This window comes from Trachinotus anak, unplaced genomic scaffold (genome assembly GCF_046630095.1).
Source record: "Trachinotus anak isolate AG129_WGS33_773 ecotype Australia unplaced genomic scaffold, CSIRO_AGI_Tana_v1 ptg000009l, whole genome shotgun sequence".
Lineage (NCBI taxonomy): Eukaryota > Metazoa > Chordata > Actinopteri > Carangiformes > Carangidae > Trachinotus > Trachinotus anak.
Window position 1 is genome coordinate 9,478,027 of NW_027273860.1, and position 24,395 is coordinate 9,502,421.

Genomic DNA, 24,395 nt, shown 5'->3' on the forward strand with positions numbered 1-24,395 from the left:
GGCAAAATCATTGACTGTATTCACCACAGCAAGGGTAGATTTTATTGCTCATGAATCTAACTTTAATTTGTAAGAGGAGGAATGTGCAATTTCTTTTTTCAAAAGTTACACAGGTGGAAAAACAAACGACTCACATCTGATCATATCTCATGAAACAGGAAGTATGAGAGCAGCAACGACAGGTTATCACGGCTGAGAAATCTGAGCAGTAGCTGCCATCGTTTGCTGGTTGATACCCACAGACAACACAGAATCACAGCTACTGGTGAGTCGACTCTCACAGTGTTAAAGCACATATGAGAAGCCCAACGTTTGACATCAGCACTGTTTGACAAAAAATCCCTCTGCCTTCTGCTATATGACATATTATGTTTATTTTTTGTCATAAACTAAACACTACTCCACATGATTAATTGCATAGTTGCATTCAAAGGCTGCTCAGATACAATGGGGGTAAGTACAAATGTAACACATCAGTGTTGGGGGGATAGCAGTATGGCATGCAAGGAAATAATGAAGAGAAAAAAAATTCATAATACACAAAAATTATAGAATAGAAAGAAAGAAAAGAAAGAAAAGGAGTGAGGGTTTATAAACCACTTCTTGCAGATTCAGTTTTTCTGGCCATCAACAAATTCCAACATCAGTTCTTAAGAAAGATACTAAAGAGCCTCTAGAGAGATTAATGGCAACACTCCCTAGATATTTTTCTTGAAACTTCATTTACTTTTTGTTTGGCTATCTCCAGTGTCCATGTTGCATGTGTCTTTGTATTTTTAAAGCCCGCACCACTGCGTACAGTATGTGTCTTTTACCCCAAACATTCAGCACAGACAAACTCTCCAGCCTGTCTTCAGAGACACAAAGAGCAAGCTTCTCTTTGTGTCAGCCAGAAAACTTTTCATAAAAGCAACAAAAAAGGCCACTGGAGCAATTTACAGCCTGAGGGGCAGAGACCCGGGGTGCCATCAGAATTTGAACATGGGAACACACAGCACACTGCTGTCAGTGGCCCAATCACAACAGCTAAAGCTTCAAAGCATAAATATAAAGCCTGAGCAAAAATGTTTCAAGGGTGATCACTTTCTGAGAACAGGGTGTTCTAAATACGTCACAACATGAGCACTAAATGTGGACAAACCTATATCAGGACAACATTATAAAGAACTGCAATGTACCAACTGCATGCAATCTAGTTAGTACCACTGATATGAGGTGGCACAGTGTGAACAGCAGAGGGATGGGGGTATGATATGTCAAAGCTCTGTATCAGGCTGTGCTAGTATGGTGCTGCTGACCACACATGAAAGAGATGAAGAACAGCCACAAGACAGGTGGTCTCCTAACACCGCGTCGCCCGGTCTGTTGATGCTGCGCACACACAAACGCACGCATGCACACACGGGAACAGAACAGCCCCAGTCCTGTGCCAGCAAGTCGCCAGATGGCCCATCTGCTTCGCCCCTCTGCCCAGCATGATACCAGGCTAGTGGTGCCCACTGATCGCCAGCCCAATTCTCCACACACATCTTGGCGGGCGGGCAATGTGACAGCCCCGCTTGTTGAAGATCAAATGCTAATCGCCACTCGCTCTTGTTGCTCTGCTGCCACACGTCCTCCCAGAGAAGACTGCCTGTCTTTCTGCTAGATCATTTGTGAAGTAAATCGCAAGATAAACCTACAATGCTGAGCACATCCAGAAGTGCTTGAAAAACTGTGATGCACTTCACTGTCAATAACGGATAACATCACCATTTGGGCCAATGTTTCACTGGCAGAGGCCTCTCCTTTTGTCACAGTGTGAGGACTGTGCTGAAATGACAGAGGAAGTTAATTAAAAAGAGGACAGCAGAGGATGGGATTTCAGAGGTTTGTGGGGAATTGTCTGAGCCAGACAAAGCAGCGCTGCGCTCCTCAAACCACACGCAGCAATTTTATTTTTGTTGGAATGATTGAACAGGAAATCGCAGCCAAGACTATGCAGGCCAGCACGTATATCCATATGCACTATTCTCTTTCTCTCTGCTCTGTTACATCACTCTCTAACCAAGTAAACAATGTGGCTGAAGGTCTCTGAGGGAAACTTCCCCTCCACAGATTAGAGAAGTGGAGGGCCTGCTCTGCAGCTGCCTGGTGGCCTGTGCAGTATGACCTCATGTCTGACATCACTCTTGTGGAGTCCCAAAGAAATCACCATTTCAGAGGTCAACTGCTAAACTTTGCAACGTGCCTGTTTTCATTCTCCATCACAGCTTGTCTGCAGAAACCACTGAATGCCAAAATAGACAATCTATAAAGTTGATCACAGAGACTGGTAGGTGGAGAGGATGAGACAGCTGCAACGGCTTGATCAATGGGGTCAAGGCACTACAGTGATGGAAGCCATGGAAACGGTCAGGGCACCCTGGTCCCTCACAGACCACAAGAGCACGGACTTTCGATCAGAACAACTAAGAAACTTCTTCTTTTCTGAAGCTTTCTGTCTGGTAACTGATACTCATATCTTATGGAAGGCCGATAATGTTGGCTTTCAAATGCTGTATCCATAATAAAAATGAGCAACACAAATTAGGTGGGTTGATGAGATCACATATAATTAATCACAGGCCTGACATCATGAAGAGATGGCGAGCTGGTCACAATACCCTGTAGGCTGTCTGAATTGCAACATGGGCAGGAAGTGAAGGGTGATTAGTGAGCCACGGATATTTAGGTGACTTACTCTTTTTAAAAGGTCAACGGCGGGGGTGTCCTTTCCCCTGAATGCTTGCCAAGACTGCACTCTGGCCACCCCACATGAGTCAGAAGGGTTATACAGGCTGATTCTGGGAAGTAAGACAATACTGTGCGTCCTCGTGCACACTGAGCAGACTGAGGGATTTCTATGCAGGGACATGCTTGAGGAGTTCTGGGCGGTGGTAGGGGTGTGTGGGCGGGAAGACGTCACTCTATGTGGGGCCTCAGCACTCATTTATCATAACCTTGGCTCCCTAAGCTTTGTATCACAGGAATCATTGCTGAGAGGAGATCCAGGCTCTTCAATGGGGACATAAAGGCTTAATAATGCCTTCCTACCACACATCAAGAGGATTCATCCTGTCGTCTGGCACTAAATCCATCTTTTATTTCAAATAAAGGAATTTTCCCTTTTGATATGAAGCCATTATTTACACTTTTATACCTTTTGTTTCAACTGTAAATGCATGCTCAATTTAAGGAACTGCACTGGGGAGCCAGTTACTCAAGCATGCTTGATCTCTTTGTTAGTCATTATTATTTCATCATTATTCATTAGTCTGAAAATAGAGAAAATTTCACGTAACCCAATGTGATGTCTTTAAATAGCTTCTTTTATCCAACCAAATGCCCAGAGTACAAGTATATTCAGTGTTTAAGGATATAAAACAAAGACAAGAAGGAAATCCTCTCCTCAAGACACCAAAAGAAGTACAGTTGCTTTTGACCATAACACTTAAGACTTACTATGGCTGTAGACTCCTTGATTTGTGTCTTTAAAAAAGTGGTGTGTAGAAAAATATGCAACACTTCCCAAGGTATCAAAAAAGGTCCCCATTCTGTTAAATGTTGAAAAAATATGAAGGTCAACTAACTTTCAACTAACAGGCCAAATTTAAAATATATTCAGTTATTATTGGTATAAAACTGAGATAAGAAGGAGCCAGTGAATCTTTAGCATTTCTGCTTGACTTCAATGTTTCGTTGATTGTAAGTGTAAACACTGGTTTCTTCAGTTCAGTTTTGAACAAATGAAATTCCAAGGAGATGCTAGCAGTCATAGGACAAAGTAGTTGGTACAATCAGAGCCCTGAGGGGCATATGAATCATGGAGATGGATGTACTGTGTTAACTCAATCCACTGGTACCAATCAGACTCCAGTGTAAGAGGATCCTCCTCAGTGAAAGTGATGGCTCTATTAGCTCAGAGATAAGTAGAGCTGTCTTCCATTATCATCAACCACACAACACATGCTAAAAATAGCCAAATGAAGGAGTGACTCTCCTGACGTTCACAATACATCCACTCCTTGGATCACTAGACCCATATTCTCCCCTCGAGAGGAATCTAAGCACAATCTGTAAAGTAAGCTGTATTTTCCATTATGTGGTGACATGCTATTACAAGCACATTCATTCATTGTGTTTCTCCACCCAAATGCAGCCATGCAGAGACAGCTCGTAGACTTAAACCAATTTCACGAGGCAAGATGTCAAACAGCTGTGGTTCAGGAAGAGGCAAAAAAAAGTCTTTCTGCTTTACCATCAAGCCTTTTATCCATGAGGAGTGTCTCGGTTCTTGGCTTTTGATACTCAAGAGGCTGAGTGAGTATGATAATGAAAAATCCAAAAGCAATTCTGTGATTTAATTTCAAGATTCCCACCATCAATTTCATTTAACATCTCTGCAACAAACTGCAAACCCGTGTCACTCTTTATTTATATATTCATATTTGAATACGTGTGCTCCAGCAGACATCAAAAACAACGATTCCTTGCCAGTTGTGGTATTTTACGTAACTTTGTACACAATCTTGTCCTCAGTGTTATTTTATGACCTAGTCTGGCTCTCTGTTGTCTATCCGGCTGTCCTTGCAGCCTCAGGCTCTGCTGCAGCTGATGCCATTGTCCTTACGGGCAGACAAGCCACGCAGACAAAGCTCAATCAGGACAACTTCCTCTTGGTTTCTGGAGAGGAGGGGGCGCCGGGCCTTACTGGACTTTCGCAGATAAAGAAAGGCAACCCAGACTGACTTCGGGAAGTAGTCAGCCCCCTTCACTTTCTTATTTTGATTTTGTTCTGCTTTAGGCTTAATCTAAACTTGAGCACAGCCGTATTTTCCATCTTTAGCTTTTATTTAGTACCCCATTATGACAACGCTAAAAACAAAACACTGATTTTTTTTTTTACATATCTAAGCGGGCTCTGAATCTAGTACCACACAGAAGTAACACTGTCAGCAGTTCCTGCTTTTCGTCATCTTGGGTGTGCCGTAACCAGCTTAGCACACCTGTATTTGTTCAGTGCTAAGCCTTCTTCATTGCACAGGAGCTCCAGCTCTGTCACAATGTTAAGGAAACCTTCTAAAACTGTGATGTTTCTTCTTTTTTCTTTTAACAGGGTTTAAATCTGGGTTTGATTGGACAACCAGAGACTCATCTTCAAGCTGTTGCAGCAATTTCTGTGACTTTGCCAAGCTGAGAGGTGAATCATTGCCCATTTCAGAGGTTACATATACGCTGGAGACAGTTTATCTATATTTTTCCCAGTTCATTGCTCTCTCTGTCCTGTCCTGTCTGGCAGTCTCTGAAGCTGAGAACCATGATGCAGCAACTGACTTGCTTTGCTGTAAATATGGTATAATCCAGGTGGCCAGTCTCTGGTTTTTGCCAGATACAGTGCTTGGCAATCAGGCCAAATAGTTATATTTTTGTCTCATCAGACTAGAAAATCATTTTCTTCTTATGTGCAGAGTAATCTGTACCATCTGGCAATGTCTGAGCAGCCTTCTCAAGTCTTTTACCAAAGTGTGGCTTCCCTCTAGCCAAAGGCCTGATTGTTGGCTGAAGTGCTGTAGGGATAGCCGTCTCCCTTACTGGCTCTCCCATCACTTCAGAGGTCCTCTGAAGTTCAGTTATGATGGTTACTTGGTTTTTTCTCGCCTCAAGGTCTTTCTTGCCCGACTGAGTTTGGTCAGACAGACAGGTTTAGCAACAGCCACAGGGGTGGTTGTCCCAGTGAAACCCTCGCAAACTACAGCTACTTTTAAATGCTTTTGTCGCTGTCTCTAGTTAGTTCTATGCCTCAGCACAATGCCATCACTGAGGTCTACAGAGAATCTCTTGGACTGAATAGTTTGGTTTGGTGTGGGCTTTTATTTATTACGTCCAGTGACTAAATGTGGCCAGCATGGACTCAACTCAAGTTCTACACAATGACGACTGATTTGGAGACTTATAACAATGGCTTCGATTACATATGTAAAATAGGTATTAATATTTAATACATTATCAAATCTTAAAAAACATGTTTTCTTTGCCTTTATGAGTAAATGTCTACAGACTGATGGTAAAAATGCAACTTACTTTAGCATTATAGTACTGCAATTCCTCAAAATAGAAAGGTGCAGAGGCATAGATATTCTGACTTTAAGTTCCAAGTATACTCCAAAAAACTCTGCACCCTACATTTCCCAAAACACAATCAGTAGCATCTTTCTGTTAGATCCTCCCTGTCTTTGTCTTTCAAAGTCCAGACCTCCAGTTTGACCTCCAGCAGGCTTTCTGTTTGACTGCAAGACAGAAAATGTCTAAGTGAAGGGTTCTGAATGTTTCCTGTAACCATTTCCCACTTAACTTAACATTTATATTGTCTAACATTTTGCATGTAACACTCTCCAGCATCTAGTAAGACTGTGTCAGACTATTTAAGACAGAATGAAAGTTTCTAATGACAAATTTGTTTTGTTTTCTTCTGTAGCCAAGCAACATCTGAAGTTCGCCTTTGAGTGACGACAATCAGTCTGCTTACATGAGTCACAGTAACCTCTGACCCCCAGTCCTGATCGGGCTTCTGTGAATTCAGCATATGATAGCACTCCACTGAGCGGACAGTGTGAGGACGAAGAGGTCGCACTCATTCTGACGAAGACACTCAGCTAATGACTCGCAAAGGAGCCAGCATGAGTCGACAGCGGGATGTTAAGGAGAGTTAATAGGTGAACTTTCTCAGAAGAGAGCTGCTGAGGAGCAAAGTCTGGGTGAACTTTGTGTCTCATGACATGCTTTCAAATAGTCCTATCAGGAATGACAACCCAGGCTTTCTCTACACTTTTTTATTAGAATGACATGAGAGACCCTTAAAGTCTCCTTAAGTAGATATAAAAACAATACCAATCTTGCACCAATTTACCTGTGGAACATAAACTCTCACCATAAACTCTAATTTCAGACTCCTTTTTTCAGTTGTCCCATCAAAACACAATTAGTAACCTATCGCTTCAGTCTCTGGTTGGCACTTTTACTGTGGGATCCAGGCCTGTTATCAGCCAAATGGATTGTTTTGTTTGAGGCACACCAACCATATCTGTGGGCGGTTTCCACTTGACAGTTTGACTCTCACTTTAAGGCTATTTCAGAGCCCCAAGGGCACGCCAATGTGCTGATAAACTCATCTGTCAGTTTGCTGTTCAGACTCCTGTGAGTGTAGTTCATATTGATTTGATTTGATGAACACGATGGCCTCATTAAAATCTAATTTGGTGGACTGCCTCAGAAGTCTGCCATCACGGGGATAAGTGTAGGGCAATGGAGGAAGCTCACGAGCATCCTCTTCACTTTTACACTAATAATGGCCTTGGCATGGACTTAAAACGCCTTGAAAATGCATGGATAGAAATGGGCAGGGACCAGGAGGACAGCTGGACGGAAAGAAATAATCAGAACAGGAGAACTTTTTCAGGAGAACGCTGTTTTAACTGACCACTGTGAATCACAGAGGTCTGGTAAACTGACAGCAGAGAAAAAAAAGCACGGAGAGGATGAATGAGTCTACAGGCACAGGATGACAATGACTTCTCAGAAATCACTCACACCTCCAGACGTGCCATGTATGCCATTTCCCATTGGTAAAACATTGTGAAAACAGTCTTTTGCACCGGTAATAAACACTAAAAAGCCTATGCAAATCTTTATTCCAGCAACAAAATACTGATGATCTACCAACAAATCATATCTTCTTACAACAAAAATGGGCTGTTATGTCTGTAAAGGTTCATTATTGACCTACACTGCCCAGATTTATATTGACTGAGGAAACACTTGCTTTGAAATGTACTTGGGGTTTGTCCGAGTAACTGTTTCCACTTGCAAGAAGGCCTCTCCAGTGAGGTTGCTCTAAGTAAACACATGCTTCGGCTTTATTAGAAGAGAAATTTCAACTGCAAATTACCAAATCAATAATAGATGCATGTGTATTCTAATGTCCTGGCACTTCAAACAGGAAATAACAGTATGAAAGCAGTGATCTTCATAACTGGCATAAGAAAATGAAGTAAAAAAAAAAAAAAATCCAGACAAGACTCTTACCTTGTTATCTGTGTGACTCCATACTCCCGTTGTGGCTGCAGGACTTTTCAAGATGGATTGATAACGGGGTGTAAGTTATCACAGATGAACGACGGGGGTGAGCGGAAAAAATCCCAACTGATGCAGAGCAAATCTTCCCAAAACAGTGGGCTGGTATCCGGAAACTGCGCTCTGCACTGAAGCGCAGAAATTACAAACAGCAGCTGTATTCAGGCACTGAAACCTTCTCTGCCAGGTGCATAATCCAGAGCTCACGGTCGCGTTTCCACGGCGGGAATAAACTGCAAACGGCTGCTGTGATTCAGAGTAAAGTTTTTTTGTTGTTGTTTTTTTTTTTTTTTTTTTCCCACCCTGCGCTTCGCTTGTCTCCACACACACTAACAGAGAGCAGCCGAGTTTCTCCCTGGAGCTGCGCCTCTGATGTCAGCAACGACGTGAGCTCCAGGAAGTGGTGACGCTCTCCGGTGGTGCGTTTCCAAGGCAGGGGCGTCAAACTGTAGGGGGCGACGCCCCCCTGTGGACACCTGGAGCAAGTACAACACCTGGCCTACTCATCTACCTTCTCATCCGCAGACTTCAAGTCATTGTGACAAAAAATATACATCTAAATAACTTAGAGACCATATATTATATATATATATTACACCTCATATATTTATAGTACAATGATATGTTCATACAAAGGTGACAGAAAAAACACATGGTAACATTTTTAGTCAGCCTATTTAGCCTTAAATAGTTTATGACACACTATAATGAAGTTGTAAGCAGATATGAGAGTTTTCGATACCCCATGCAACTGGAAGCGGGTGTATAAACAGATGATGATGTCAATATAGTATAACACAGTTGTAATCATGTAAAATACATCTAGAAAGGATGTTATCATTTTTGACTAATGCTGTACATTAATTCACACTTAAAATGTCCTTATAGCTGCTTATGACTACATTATAGTGTCATACAAGTTATATAACAAATGTTGATATAGTGCTTCTAAATAGGACATAGAATAAGTAATAGAAAACATTTGAAATACATGTAGTAATTCATCATTTATATGCACATGTACAGTATAAGTTTTCAGTTTTCTCAGTCTTCTAGGATTTACTAAACAGCCACTCTGTATCTTGCCACAGCTGTTACAGGTTCTGTTTAAACACATTCATTCTGCAGTATGTGTTGGCCAGTGTAGCAGCATTTTCTCAGGTTGATCATTGATCAGTGATAAGCAGTCCTCATTAGTGCACAGTGGTAACTGTACTTGTCCACAGTCAACAGACAGGAGCTCCTCTTGGTTATAGGCCCTCTTAAACATAGTAGGGAAAAAGCTAAGCTCCTTACAAAATGACCACCAAAACATTTCCTTCCTTTTACACTGTCTGAATGAGCCATTAGGAAGTTGGACCTTGCTCGGGGGTAGGACATCCTTACCATCTATAAACATCTGTAACATTTGGACATCCAGTCCCTATTTTTCTGGCAGTGTGAGGAGCATGTTGTGTTCAATCAGCAGGCATGTCAACGTGAGCTCCACACTAATGGGCCATGACAATGAGAAACACCAAACAAATGCAGCAGTGTGGTGTAAGGCGGGGATTTGGATGTGGCATGATTTATGTCACTACACATCTAAACAGCATTTTGGTCGCTTGTCAGATTGCTGAACCTTTGCAAATACCAGCCAGAAAAGAGGCAACCTGTGTACCAAAGGTATTCATAATGGGCACTAAAAATACAACCCTGGGCAGTCCTATCTCCTCTCTTCAGCACATTAGACCAGACTATCAAAATAACAAATGCTCCACTGACCTTGGTCGCAGCATTGCTCTGTTCAGATTAGTTCCACACAGCACTGTTTTATTGTGATCAGACATGCCCTTGCTCTGTATAAGACTTCTTGAGTGCAATGAATATCAATTGGACATTTGCATCTCTCTGTGGATTTGCAGTGCTTGTAGATGCCTGTACAGCTGAACTGTGCTTTAGATGAACACCATAGGCAGCTGTCATGAACAATAACAACCTGAGTGTGTATGTGTGTGTGTTTCTTGTGGTTTTTGCAGCATCATCTCAGAGAATGTTTCAGAGAGATTTTGGGGTCTCCAGAGAAAAGCAGGATGACTTTGCTGTCAGTTTTATGAAAGCAATCAAACTGCTTTTCCTACATTGTGTGAATGGATATCAAGAGTTTTTCCTCCACCTCAACCATTATTTTGTAATAACATCTGTGTGTCTGATTGTCTGAAAATAAGACTTCATACTAACCACACAGGCACCCATCAGAGCTCTGTATACAGAAACTCTAATTCGATTTTAAAGCACATTGTACTAATGCATTAATTTATATATTTACATTGAAAAAACAGCAACTTTGGTCATTTTAATGGATAAAATTCATTAAAACTGGTTTTACTTTAAATAATGAGTTATGTGAATCCTAGTAGCCTAAATGGAACTAGAGCAGGTATTTCTTTAACAGTAATGCTTGAACTGGCATCTGAGTTAATCCCATATATAAATTATGTCAAGGTGAACTCCAGCCAGGTGAATGGTGCTGATTTGTTGCAGGTCAGCAGTTAAGACTTTTTTTTGTCAACCCTCAGCAGTGTTGGGAATTCCCTCTTGTGTTATGTGTATTGAACCAGCCTATGTGCGTGTGTGTCTGTGTGTGTTAACATACTTGTGCATATCCTCATGGCAGTCTTTTTCTATCTTTTCTAAAATGGGCTTCAAGGAAAATCCATTCTCTACTCAGGGTGAAATGTGGCTTGTATTGAGTTACTGGAAATCAATAAGGCCCTTAGCAATCAGGTGAGCTCTACAGGAAAACCTAAAAATACTGGCGAATTCTTTTTTTTTTTTTTTTACACATCAAACTCACATTATATGATGGATTTCCTATTCAGCGGACTGTGGGCAAAGCTGGGATTTCCAGTGAAGAAACCCAATAGAGGAGCAATTGCTCTGGGTCATCCTCTCAACTGCCTGTCAGGTGATAACTGCTCAACAAGTATAAACAAAGTGGCAGAGGGTTTTCATTAATAGAACTGCTGCTCATTTCTTGGAATAATACAGGACTCATTTGATAAAACCCCAATAAAAATGCATAAACAGCTTTTCCTGGTATCCATCTCCTGCAGTTTCCTCTTGTGGAAATTGTCTCTAGGGTACATCACACGATGTCCGTGTGCACTGGGGACTAGAATAGGAGCTGGAGACGTCTTTGATTTCTGAACTGTAGGAGAAGACTAGAAGTCAAGATCAATCAAGAGTGATTTGAAATATCACTAAATAAAATAGATTTTATGGTAATTTAAATGTCTATCATGAGAGAGAGAAACTGCCCTGAGTGTCTACAGTTCAGTATGGTTTTGATTACCTTCTTAGTGTACTCAAAGGCCACTAAACTAACACTTTTGTACTGAAGGTGATAATACCTCTATGTAACACACGTAAAATAGCAGATGTGTCTTGAACTTCATTTGATGTGTAATATCACATGATCATTCAGAGAACTTTAGGACTGTTATATGTAATCAATTGATTGAGACCTGGTAAGTTATTCTTTATATTTATTTACATTCTTACAAAATGACTATAAATAAGTTGATTTACAGAGAGCATGTTAAACAGCAGGCGGTGATTGTGTCACTGATGTTACAGGAACATCTAACTAGACTTGTATTCTGTAACAAAAGTTCCTGCTCCCTGGAGCTGCAGAGTGAGGGGCATCTTCTCCAGAGCAGACTGGATTACCACTCTGGCTCTGAACTCTCTGTCCTCACTACAACAGATAAGAAAAAGTAGACACTGGAACTTATTTTGGATATGGTAGCAAAATGTATATTTTTTTAACTTTGTAGTTATCTAGTATAATCCCTTTGTAGACATTGTACTGTAAAAGCGGTCTGTTGTTTGTTACCTGGGAGTGAAGCTGATCTGTAGACACTGGCTGCAGCTGGTGACATGGAGCTCCTTGGACCTGAGAAGCCCACAGTCTGGTGTCACTCTGAACACATGGGAGTCCCCTTCATCTGACTCTACACACAGACACACATATACAGTAAAACTCACAGGCATATAGGTGAACAAGTCATGCAAACAAAGGATTATGAGATCTGAAATTCTGGTGTCACATCATAGAGATCACTTTCTTACTGTAAAATAATAGAGGGCAATCATTTAATGTTAAACTCTCTCATTATATTTAACTGACTTTGGAAGGGCTTTTTATAAGGAAGAAGAGCCTGACACCTTTCCACTGCTACAAACAATAATGAGGTAGACCAAATATATGTAATAACTGGCATTCCAAAGTGTGTAAAAACAATACCCTGTAAATGTTGTGTCTAAGTTTGAAGAGCTAAAAAAACCCAGAGCCGATGTAAGAGCTTAAAGTGAATGCAAACAAAATACAGAAAATGGTGCAGTGGTTACCTATAATTGATTTCCAGTATGTGTGGGCTCCATCACTGGAGAGATTTACTTCTAATATCGCCATCTGCCCCACGTAGCAGAGCCCAAAGTTGATGCTGTTGGTGGACAGGTGTAGAGTAGAAAGATCCAGATACGCACAGAGAGGCACGGCCTGATTGGAGCAGAGAGGAGATCAACTTTGTGAGGTCAAATGTTTTGCAATTACCTACATATTAATTTTCCTATTTCTCACTTTAAACACTAACTTCTACAGTGAAAATTCACTACAGTCTCTGACCTGCAGGCTGTTGTTGTTGTAGTGAATCAGAAGGTTTTGCTGGAACCTCAGCTTCCTCTGCCCGCTTGCACCTTGGATCAGTGTCACCCCGGGAGGGACTTCCTCACTTTTCTGGTCCACATGGTCCAGAAGAAGCAGAGAGCAGCGGAAGGCCACTTTCACCTGGCATTCACAGACAAGAGTAACAAGGTAACAGAACACCTCTGTGCTGCTGTATCTATATTGTATTCAGGCCATGAGTCCCCTCTCCTCATCACACCTGCATGCTGTTTTGTAGTTGCAGCACCAGAGAGTGACCATCAGCAGTTGATGGGTTGCTGGAGGTGCTGGTCCGGGCTCGAAGCTGGGGCTTGAGCACTACAAATGGAGGCTCAGTCACCAGCCGGAAGTGTAGGGGCATCTCTGAGGTGTTTTTCAGCTGAAGTGTCTGTATGATGTCAAATTCCCGCACTACCAGCTGTGGAACAAATCAACCACTGAACATGACTGATCAGAAATACTGTACACTTGTGGGACTAATACATCATATGTACACTTCAGTATGCCAAAGCACTGTTGATTAGTGTTGTAGAGTTCTCGGACCGACCTCCTTGTCCGATTCTGCCCTCAGTAAATCACCAGCCGAAGCATGAAACTCCAGCATCCCATCGTCCTCTTCCATCTGCACTAACAGCCTGCAGCAACCAGGAGCCAGGAGCAAGATATGCAACTTAATCAGACCACCTCTGAGCTGCTTTTGCCTAACCTCAGCTGATTTTTAATTTAGGAAGCATAAATTGAGTTGGATGCATCGGGGGTTTTGAGGACATAAATAGTATGATTGTAATTGCTTACACTGCAGGCTTAACGGCTGCTAGTAGATCCACCCTGACAGGCTCCAAATCCAAACCCTGAGCTCGTCCAACTTTCCCCGGGACACAGGCAGCCATCTGTAAACACACACAGTGAGGGAATTTAGAGTGCATCAGAGTGATCTACTGTTTGACTTTTCCAGGTTTTAACACTGAAAGATACTATTTTATGAATTTAGCATGTTACCTTGGAGTCTAGACTCATGAAACCCAGAGCTAAGCCCACACATCTGGATTCACAAACTGAACCGGAAAGAGTCAAAGGAGTGAAAGATACGTGGATTGTGCTGCTGCTCTTTGCTGGAATCACCTTGAAATACACCCCAGAAAGAAAAATACACCATTACTGATAGTTGTTTAAAAGCAGTGTTTTGCTGGTAAAGTGAATGTATGCAGCCATAATCCTATAAACATACTATTTGCTGAGGTGTGATGCAGAAGGGGTAATCTGAGAGGTTGCCCACATGAGGTCGGATGTGGACAGAGAAGAGTTTTTTCTTTGCAGGAAAGGGATAAATACATGTTTCCTTTTCATCACAGTCATCCTTGGTTATATATTCCTCCTCTTCCATGTCCTGAACTCAGTAGGAAAAAGACAGTTTGAACCATTGAAAGAATAAAACACACCATGTGGGTCCAGTTACTGGCATTGTAGCCATAAGAATTTCCCAGAGGCAACATCATAAAAATCATTAAAGTTTATGTTTGTGTTTCCGTGCTGTGCAGTTAAATGCACTCACAGCCTTGCTTTGGAAGGAGCTACTCGATCCCTCAGAGCCTGGAGTGTGAGTCCTTTCCCAGGCCGCTTGAATGTTCCCATCAGGAAGCCTTATTGCTCCACTCATCACCTCATTGCCATCAGCATCTTTGACTGGGAAGGCATCTCCATATGCCACCACGACATCCACCAATTTACGGTCATTCTCATCTATGTTATATGTCTCCCAGTCCATGCGAATATCTTGCAGCAAAGAAAGACTTTGATTAAATAAATTTATTAACCCCCAAAAGCCAAGGTAACAAACAAAATCCACTCATACTAGCCTCACTCTTCACCAAAAGCAACCTAACGAGAAATGTCAATCAGTCTTTTTGACAAATTGTTAATGCATCCTTGCAGTTACTGTTAACCTAACCAACAGGAAATGCAAGGGTCCAACAATTTTTCACCCCGGCCAGGATGTTTTAATGATCATGCTTACCAAACATAGTGGGATTGTTGATGCGAAGACAACGAGACACTGTGTCACCTCCAGATACATGAGTGCCAAATCTAATGATGTAAAAAGCAAAAGGTATTTGATACTGCTAAAATGATTTAGTCATTGTCAAATATACACAAATAATGGTGGATTAAATTGGAGAATTTGATAGTGGTACAGACTGTATGATTGGCCCCTGGTTCTGGTTATCTATTCGTGGGCCTGTCATCTGGAAGTAGAGCGGACATCCTTTCACTGTCATTTGCATGGGAATGAGTCTGGGCTCAAGGTCCCCCACCTGCAAGGGGAAAATCAGATTATCCATCAGTCCAACATTGTCAACATAATGCATCAGTCCACAACAAAATCAAGAGAATACATATGCGAAAAGTACTAAGACAACATCATACTTTGCATATGAGGTTATCCCTGTATTCCCCCCACATGTCAGTGTAGGCGGTCACGTCCACAGTCTGGGTCTCAAATGGTCCCAGTGTCCCCGTGTTTGGTAGGACAAAGAAAGCTGCACCTTTTCCATGAGCCAGCAGGCTGCTCACAAACTCTGACAATGGACAAAGAAATGCAGACTCACTAACTCACTAACAGTGTTGGAGCTCAATATGGCTTAAGTCTAAAAATAAAACAATAAAAAAGTGAAAACATACCCTCATGTGCTTTCTCCTCTACTTTCTTAGCTTGGACAGAGTGAAGCGGCTTTTTAACATATGTGAATCTACGATTAAGATGCAGCCGGTGTCACATGTACAGAATGGTAAAGTCACTCTTTGTTGAATTATTCACTGTATGTCAGTGAGCTCACCTTTTCTCTGACTGGTTGTTTGGCTTTGGGGTATGGCAGGTGAAGTACTCTGCTTCTATGTTGAAAGGGGCAGGGACTCTAGTGTGATTAGTTATCAGTAACTGCTTCGTAACGGCTCTCTTCAAAACAACATCACCTCCAAAGTCGAGTACCAGTGTTGAGGGGCTCTCATTATCCAGCGTAGAGCTAAAAGCAAAGAACGATGATAATATTTTGAGTGGTAATGTATCAGTCTGTGTGATTCACTCACTAAACACTTATGATATGAAGTGATACAGCTGTGTGGGGGGATTAGACACTAGGTTTTAGGCCAAAGTAACTACCAGACACTTGGCAGCGAGTAAGATACACTGAGTTTCTCGGTTTTGGAAGCGAAGATGCCAAGAACAAGAGGAGAGTTCATCCCCTGGACCTCACAGAGAGCAGCCACCTCAGTCAGCTCCAGCTGGACAGAAAGGCACACAGGAGGAGAGAACATCAACTATCAAAAGACAGAATAAGAATCTGTGACAACAGACCAGACACTTCACCCTTCGCTCTCACTTGATAAATTTGTCTCTTTGGTGTTAAACCTTGTGTTTCAGGTGTGTTAACAACTTGTGCTGTAGACTGGTACTTACATCTGTGTGAGAGGTAAAATCAACTGTGATCTCCTCACTGGCATTCGGTCCCAGAGTACCAGAGGAGGGGTCAAAACTCACTGTACACAGTGAAGCCTGTTTACCCTGCAGCTCAGCCTGGTGGAGAAAATGTCAAATTGACATCACTAAGTTATAACTGTGTTAAAAAATATCCAGATTTAGTGAGTTTTTTCAATGGGAAAATGATTTTCTCATTGATGATATGTACACAAGCAACCTTATACTATACAGATTATGAACGTGCATACAATAGTCTTCACACAGGTGATAAAATGATAAACGTAGTGCAGCATACCATCCATCTGAAGTGTGAAGGCAGCAGGGTCTGGTTGAAAAGAGTGACAGTGCCCTTGGCAGGAACTCCAATGCAGAGTTCAGAGAGGAGCAGCTCACAGTTTAGCAGACACACCTGAGGAGACTGCACATCTGCTCGCACTGACAGGTGACTGCAAGTAACACACAGGTACTATTGCCTGTTATCAACAGGACACTTTCATTGAGTAACATCATTAGTGCTCTGTAATATTGATGTCCCCCCCTCCCTCCACCTTCCAGCTGCCTTTTAAGTACATTGGTTTGGTGAAGAACAATCTATATCTCATCACGATAAATCTTAAGGAGAAGAAGCATTAAGTTTATCAAAACTGTGCATCCTTACCATCCTGTTCCATTCTCCACCTTCAGCTCCAGCTCTGTTTCAAGTTGCTGGCAGAAACGTGGCCTGAAGAACACGTCCACACTGCAAGAGGCCAAGGGGGGCAGCACACCTCTGCATGGCTTCACTAATATCTAGGTAACAATACAGATTACTGAATAAAAAGGTACAAATTAACATCCATATTATCTTCTTTTTGGGCTTTTTTGTGCCTTTATTTGATAGGGCAGTGGAGTCAAACTGGTGACTCACCTGCCAGGAGCATTTGCGCTCACGTGGGATGCACCCTAACCATTCGGCTATCAGGTCGCCCCCGACATCCATATTATCTTATTACGGGTATAATAAGTTATATGTTGTCATATTAGTCCGCTGTACCTGTGGGTCTTGGTGCTCTTGTTGACTGTCCTCAATTGACCAGGAGGCATCCAGCTGGGTGCTGTTGGTGAGGAGGAGGGTGGTCTGCACCTGCTCCCCAAGCCTCATGAGTCCAAAGTCCACACTGGGCATGCTGAAGGTTACTATGGGACCCTGTGCAAAATTGAATGATGAACATAAAGAGGTCACAGCTCACTGAGAAGCAATGCTTAACAAATGCCAAAACAAGAAACTCATATTGTGAAATTTCACAACTCTTTTTGTGAAATTTGAGGATTTTATCCATGACGAGAGTCATTAATTTAGTGATGGTGTTAAAGTTTATTCTTGCCTTGAAGGAGACCTCCACAGCCAAGGTGATGGGCTCATGGCGGTGCTCTATGTGGCAAACCAGACTGGTCACAACTCTCTCTGGTTTCCCTCCAGTCACGATTAAATCAAAATCAAAGCACTCATTCTCCTCTGGACACAAATTCACATGATCAGTCAGTAAAACAGCAAATCAAACAACATGAAATGATGTTTATAATTTACAATGCACAAATTCAAGTGAGCCAAATTGGTGGGGAATTTGTATTGATCCTATTGTATTGTGTTGTGTAACACACCTATTCTGCCAGTAGAGGGCGCTACTTCTATTATGTGGCTGCAGCTGTTCATCCTTTCCCACTGGAAAAAGATGAAGGTCTTGCTGTGGTTCCACATCTGATAAAGATAACACAAAGAAAATACAATCTATTACTGTAATACTGGCAAACAATGATTTGATAAAAGTAAAACATCTGACAGTGACTTAAATAACCTTGAACTGCCTGTGGGTTGTTGTGTAAATAAAAATCTCTCCGGGGATCACAACAGCGTACGGCTCCAGCAGGATCTGGTATGGCTCTGTTGACCCCTTAACCTCTATCTCCATGACAATGACATCGCTCACCTTGGAGCCAGCACGCACAGGCTGAAGGGCACTACATTTCCCACACACACACACACACACACACACACACACACACACACAATCCAACACTTTGAAAGATATAAAATATGTTGAAGGAGCTTTTGTAGTGATGACTTTGTGCTGTTATTTTTACTGATTAATATTTACAGTACACAGACCTGTTTTCACTGGGCTCTGGTGGCAGCTGCGGGACATCCCTCAGGACTAAGTGACAGACACTGTGGTAATCCTTCAACTTAAGAAAACACAAATATTTTCAATAATGTATGAAAGAAATGCCACAGCATTCTTTAAGCATCACTAGTGATATAATAACCCCTGATTCTTGTTTTCTGTCATGGTTTATACTGTATGTCCTCTCTACCTCTTTAGGACAGAAGGTAAGCAGGAACTCTTGGTCCTGGCAGGGGGCCAGAAGGCCTGTTAGTGGGCTAACATGGAAGGTGTCATCTGTGGCCAGGTGGAACTGGATATGGGAAGGTGCGGGGGTTTCCCCTGGAAGCAGAGGGCGCAGGTTGGGCTTCAAGATCTGCCAGTGGAAAGGCAGCTCCAAGTGGCTGCATCCCCAGAGAGAGAGAGAGCAAGCGAGAGAATGAGATATGTAACATGATGTTCAATGACCTCTGAAGAGAAACTCTTTCTCTGCTCTGGGTCAGTGACAGTTAATCAGTACTTTTTTTTTTTTTTACCCAAGGACACCTCAACTATGTGAATGCTGCCATCACGGGGACTGAAATCCCAGCGCTCCACTTTAAGAGTGGTCTCCCTACTCACTAAGTAATCCTGAGGCCAAAAAGAGCGTGGATGATGTCCTTATTTGTTGTGGAGAGGCATTAGAATCAAACAATTAAATAAACGTAATACTATTTTGCTATTTCACACTTCGTACTGATGATATATGAAGATGCAAAGCTTACACATTGTTTCTAATGATGAGTTTTTTCTGTTGCACAGAGTGAGGGTTACATGGGCTGAAACGGACAAAGTGCTGTGCAGTGAGGTCATGCTCTTCCCCGATCACAGGAGGCTCCTTCTCCCCAGATACAGACACTAGCTCAAGAGCAATCAACTGGCCCTCACCTGGAAAACACACATAAATCAGAGAAGTATATTTAACTTCAAACTAGAGTAACTTTAAATCATCGCTCATTTTGGAGCAAATCTCTAGAAACTCTGCTAATCACTGAAAAGATTCACCTTCAATGGAGATGTCTTTCACCTGGCAGTTGTCACAGACAACAGTGAAAACCTGACAGCTCCTCTCTGCAGCAGAAGGAAAGAAAACCACCTGCAAACCCACACACACGTAATACTGCAGAATCTGAAACACGCAGACCTGCATAGAAGTGAAACTTGTGCCCCAAAAACTGGGACTGAGATAGCTTTCACTCATTTTTAGTTAGTGCTAACAATAACTGTGGATTTAATTCAGTCTAATAAAATATGTTTACAGAGTATTGCAGCTACATATCATAATTCCCTCTGAATTTAAACTTGCCTCTATGACTGACTCACCTCCACTACAGTGGCCTCTCCTGGCTGCAGCACAAAAAGAGACGGGCTGACTGCAAAGGGTGGCTGCTCTGAAAAATATGTTCTGGCCACAGGCTACATAAAGAAAAAAGAGAACCTGTCAAGCACAAGAAGGTTTCCTTTTTCACAATAAAGGTTACTGATGAGTTATTATGTATCAGATTTTACCCTGAGATTCGAGGCTGGCCACTGGTTCTTGGGGATAATGCAGAACTTCCCGGGGCTGAGGCCAACATTTTGGCACAGAAACTCAACAAACTTCACGCCTCCAATCAGACAGTAACCGCAGTCCAGAACTCTTGGTACTGCACAATAATTAGGGGGAAGCATATGAACAATGCATGAGCAAATAAAGTTCAGTGGTGAGCGAAACAACGATGTAAGGTTGGGAGAGACTGTACTGAGACTCACAGGTGAGTATTGGAGGGGGTCGTCTGGCTCCGATGGGTACCACAAGCAGGTGCTCAGCTTGGGTCTCCACCACTATGAAGTCCTCATAGTCTGCCAGGGAGTCTGGAGCAAACCGCACCGTGTACTTGCAGCTCATCCCAGGGGCAACAACACCCCCTTCACCTGGGAATCTCCCTGCAAACGCATACCTGAATATCAGACCTTTCTCATAGTAAACTTGCGTAACTCTACATTTACTTGCGTGCAATATTTGTTCCAAATATGTTGTATTTGTTATAGCAGGTGGTGCTAGTATTCACATATAGAATTGCAACAGCAAACCAGGAAGGCCAAAAACCACCAACTGCATTCCAGAGATTTCTGATTTTATTTGTCAAAACTCTTTTTGATGCAATCTTGACACACTTAATGTTTTCTTCTCTACATCAGGCACAAGGAGGCTGTGTAATCCAAACAGAACAAAAAGGAAAAGCTCACCCAGACCAATGGAGAAGTAAGGAGTGGTGGGAGGGATGACTCGGACATGACGACTTGAGGAAGTCAAGTTTTTCAGCTCCAGTGTTGTCTAAGACAGGACAGGACATGTTAATGTGCATCATCTCATGGTAAAAGATGCCGAGTCCTGAATTCTTCACACTGATGTGTAAGGTTGTGTAAGTCACTGAAACATACCTCATAAACATGTCCAACACTGTAGTCAGTAAAAACCACCACCGAAGGTTTTGCTAGGAAGACTGGGACAGGATCATCAGTGGAGCTTTCAGACAGAAAGAAACAAACAACAAAATAACACCTGGGTTATCTGTGTGTACCTGGCAGAAATAGTCTTACAGGAAGTGGTGAGCTAGGTGACAAGCTGCTAGCATAACATTCTTCCAAACCACAAAATAAATGTTTCTGTGTTGTGTTAATGATGCAGACAGTACACACTCCTGATGTAATTAGAACTACTGTCACAGTACACTGTGTGCATCCTCTGAATTTCCCCTCGAGATTAATGAAGTATTCTATCTATCTATCTATCTATCTATCTATCTATCTAACAAAGTAGGGATGTTACATATTCAAAGTACAGTTGCAAAGTTACCGCACTCATGTGGTAGATCACAGTCAATTGTGACTAACAGTATGTGTATCCACGAGCAAAATATGAGGTGCACAGTCGTTTGCACTGAGGTAAAGGGTACTTATGTTTCCACTTAAAATTGAAGAGGGATTGTCTGACCTAAGCTTATTGTATTTCGTTAACTATAACCCACACATGATTTTCATGTGACCCACTGTGTCAGTACCCTGCATTTCTATATTTGTTGCCCTGTGACAAAATGATAAGTCAGCACATTCCAGGTACCTTTGCCCCTCCGCCCCTTTCCTCCCATGTTCTGTCTTCATCACTTTGGTCCTGGGCTGGATGAGGGACATGCCACCTTTCTGTGCATTTGGAAGAAGGAAATGCGGATTGCGTAGGAAACTGTGTCGATCTTTCAGTTTCTGAAGTTTCTGCATCGCTTCTGCTTTATCCTTTGCGCTTGGCTCCCCCTTCCACTTTGGTCTGGGTTTGGTTTGATTTGGCTTCTGAAGCACATGGAGCGTTATGGAGAGAATTCAATAATGTTTTATTTTCCACATTTATAGTACACTGATGTAATTAGAACTCCCTCCTTCCCACAGGAACTCAGGCTTGCCAGATCAGAATTATCTTGAACGTCATTTCACAAAACTCAGAGGAGCGCTTTTTAATAATGATTTTTTATGCCCTGTAATGTCTCCTTTGTTGTTTTAGTCCTTTTTTCCTGTGTTTTATCTACTCTTTTTATTGTCTTCATTTGGACTTTTTAATTGTATTTTGGAAAAAAAAAATTTATTGCATAAATTATTCATGCCAACAGTATCACTCTTGCTAGCTCTGTTAAATTGAAAGGATATAGGCTCCTTACTCCTCACCTCTCTGGAAGTTTTCTTCCTCTCTGGGGCATCTGAGCTGGACTCGAAAGTCAGGCTGAGATCTGACTCGTTTCTTTCTAATACAGTCTTTTCTGGACAGGGAATCAGTGTATAACCATCATCCTGAGGCTCCTTGGACACATGCATGGTGTAGGCGATGGTGGCTTTGGCAGGATTTGATTTTACTGTCAAGAAAAGGACAAGTGAAACATTGAGTGAAAATACACACATTAATTATTTAAGATAAATACCATGAGGGTCAGGTACCTGCTTTTGGTGCTCTAACTTGCGGTTTTTGTGTAGTTAAGTAGTCCTGGGGGGAAATCAGGTTGTTCATTTCGAGAAGATCTTTGTCTACACACCAGGAAAAGGCAGATTTGACTGAAAAAAAATCAACATCAAATAAAGTCAATTACAATATATATTATCAGAGTAAATATATAGAGATAAATTACAGTAGACAGTTACAGTTCATCTTCATAAACAACATTAAACAAGCAAGCTGTGCAGCAGTATAGCATATTATATCAGTTTGTAAAAAACTTTTATCTAACCTGCAAGGAGGCTCTGGTCATCATAAACATCCCCTATCTTCTCTTTCATTCTCTCATAAGCCTGGATTTCTGTGGTTGCAGCCCGAGCTCTGGCCTGAATTATATGATTCTCCAGCATGTCTGCCTCTTTCATATGACGACTATATTCAGAATGAGCCTGTGTGATTGAGGAAAAGAAAAATAATGATACTAATTATTTCAATAGCCCTCTTGACAATGAATTGTGACCCATACAATATGGTTTGGCATTGCTAGTGGCAGGGTTAGGTCACCTGTTGAAGCTCTTCAACGTATTTATCATGGTAACTGCTTCGTCCACTCTTTGTCTTGATGAGGTTGGACAAAGTGTCTTTCCCAATGATGTCTTTTGTGTACAGGTCCTTGAAAACACTTGCTAATACGTGAGAAATGTCCTGAAATTCAATAAAGATGAGGCGGCTTTGTAATAGCAGTGATTTCCATGATGTTTACTGGGAAGCTAAGCGTGAAAAAGCTTTTGTGCATCCTACCTGTGATTTTCCTGAGGCGGGTCTGTGACTGTTCACAGGCGGGTCAAACTGCGATTTGTCTCCCGTCTCTGGTTCTTGCATCATAGCTGACACAGCCTCCATGTAGCTAATGCTAAATGTTTAACTTGCTGAAGAGCTAACTTAGCGTTAGCAGGGTAACTGTGAAAGAACTTGGTTTATGACCATGTAAAGTTAACGTCAAACCCGGACATGTAGCAAGACGCTAAAAGGTATACATTCAGCCAAAGTTGTGACTATAGCATAATGTAAATGAAATCCTCACCTGCTTGTTGCTCGTCGGCCATGTTTGTGTACGTGTGGTTGCCATAGCGACAGCCAAAGGTCAAAGGATTAGAAAGAAGTTGCAGGAAGAAGAAGTTTTATCATTACACACCTTTATTTTTTTAGCGTACATTCTCTTTTTATATACAGCTGTCATTATATTTGAGAGAACATTGTCCAGTTGAATCTGAAGACTGTTGCCTAAATTTGTATCTTTTTCTTCTTTATCAGGACTTAATTTATATTTATATAAGTAGGCGAATATAGTACAAAAATATCAACTAAAACACATCTATTTATGTTCATAAATTCAAAGACAATTTGTAATTTTACATTTATTCTAAGTGAAACATGTTCACAACTAATTAAGTATTTTAAGTTAGATTATTAAACTAATTTAATCAGTTAATCAGCGACTTAGGTCTGAAATTAGCAGCTTATTTCATATTTTAAGCCAATTCATTCTCTATTGCACCTTAAAGATGATATTACAGACCATAAACAGTGCAGGATAAGAAATAGGTCGACCCTGTCTATTTATTTTCTTTCTTCATCAAGAATCACACCTACAATGAAAGACTATTGTCTGTGGAGTAAGCCCTTTATGGGAGGTATGCAAATTAGAGAGATAACATTTTGCCTTAATTTGATCAGTTTTGTGAGTGATCAGTAAGATAGTCAATAAATTCATTAGAAGACGTTGCAATAATTGATCCCTAGTTCTAAAGTTTTTCACTAAGTTTTTCTGTTGACATTGACAAGAACATGTTAATCAGTTTATATCATTGTTTTATTCACATCCATATTATTTTTGCAGCTCTGAGACGAGACTCACCTGAT

At 41.6% G+C, this 24,395-nt stretch overlaps 2 protein-coding genes across 2 annotated transcripts in view; both read right to left on the reverse strand.

The window, feature by feature from the left end:
* map3k22 (mitogen-activated protein kinase kinase kinase 22) overlaps positions 1-8,493 on the reverse strand; it is a 37,821-nt gene extending 29,328 nt beyond the window's left edge. Inside the window, exon 1 of the mRNA XM_071485118.1 lies at positions 8,104-8,493. The gene's annotated coding sequence lies outside the window, so the exon portion shown is untranslated. The remainder of the gene's footprint in view (positions 1-8,103) is intronic.
* Positions 8,179-23,757, reverse strand: dlec1 (DLEC1 cilia and flagella associated protein). The gene is made up of 39 exons (XM_071485109.1): positions 23,557-23,757; positions 23,274-23,443; positions 23,037-23,177; positions 22,765-22,921; positions 22,478-22,591; positions 22,211-22,395; positions 21,618-21,841; positions 20,939-21,023; positions 20,744-20,831; positions 20,267-20,440; positions 20,024-20,160; positions 19,838-19,930; positions 19,520-19,610; positions 19,240-19,402; positions 18,687-18,879; positions 18,481-18,557; positions 18,170-18,332; positions 17,976-18,072; positions 17,699-17,829; positions 17,368-17,520; positions 16,993-17,123; positions 16,630-16,780; positions 16,314-16,430; positions 16,017-16,138; positions 15,694-15,879; positions 15,539-15,606; positions 15,284-15,435; positions 15,056-15,171; positions 14,874-14,944; positions 14,412-14,632; positions 14,088-14,246; positions 13,859-13,981; positions 13,655-13,749; positions 13,407-13,494; positions 13,080-13,277; positions 12,821-12,982; positions 12,544-12,694; positions 12,029-12,146; positions 8,179-11,890 (listed from the first exon to the last, which is right to left on the reverse strand). The coding sequence occupies exons 2-39, from the start codon at positions 23,373-23,375 to the stop codon at positions 11,776-11,778; spliced, it is 5,112 nt and encodes a 1,703-aa protein (XP_071341210.1). The 5' UTR covers positions 23,376-23,443; positions 23,557-23,757; the 3' UTR covers positions 8,179-11,775.
* Between the last annotated feature and the right edge of the window lie 638 nt (positions 23,758-24,395).